The sequence below is a fragment of the Galeopterus variegatus genome, unplaced genomic scaffold (assembly GCF_000696425.1).
Source record: "Galeopterus variegatus unplaced genomic scaffold, G_variegatus-3.0.2 Scaffold2291, whole genome shotgun sequence".
In the NCBI taxonomy this organism is placed as follows: Eukaryota; Metazoa; Chordata; class Mammalia; order Dermoptera; family Cynocephalidae; genus Galeopterus; species Galeopterus variegatus.
Window position 1 is genome coordinate 157,811 of NW_007728402.1, and position 443 is coordinate 158,253.

Here is a 443-nt window from a genome sequence, read left to right on the forward strand (position 1 = left end):
CGCCGCCTCCCGCCGCTCCGGCGGGGCCGCGCGCTCCTTCCACTCACCAGGTGAAGACTTTGCCTTTTACCCCGCGCAGCAGGCTGCCGAACGCGCCCGCCGCTCCCCGCGTGCCAGGCTGCGGGGCGCCGGGTCCCGCCGGCGAGGCTGCCTCCATGGGGGTCCCTGCGAGTCTGCGGCGCCCGGAATCCCCCGAAGTGCCGGGGCCCGGAAGACGGGAGGCGGCGCCTGTGCAGCCGGCAGGGACTCGGCTCGGCCCGGCGCTCGCGCTCGCTCGCTCGCGTCCCTCTCGCTCCTCGGCCTGGCTCCTGCGACAAATCATTAACTGTCAAGCCCCAAGGGCCACACAATACATTTGCAGATTCCCACGTGGCACCTCCGGGGTAGCAGGAGGAGAAAGGGCTTTTTTTTTTTTTTTTTTTTTCTCTCGCCTTGCCAGTCGA

At 68.4% G+C, this 443-nt stretch overlaps 1 protein-coding gene across 1 annotated transcript in view; it reads right to left on the minus strand.

Annotated features, from left to right (window-relative positions):
• Positions 1-157, minus strand: part of SLC35F2 (solute carrier family 35, member F2) — a 47,618-nt gene extending 47,461 nt beyond the window's left edge. Inside the window, exon 1 of the mRNA XM_008581197.1 lies at positions 48-157. Coding sequence (XP_008579419.1) covers positions 48-157 — 110 coding nt within the window. The remainder of the gene's footprint in view (positions 1-47) is intronic.
• Positions 158-443: the final 286 nt, after the last annotated feature.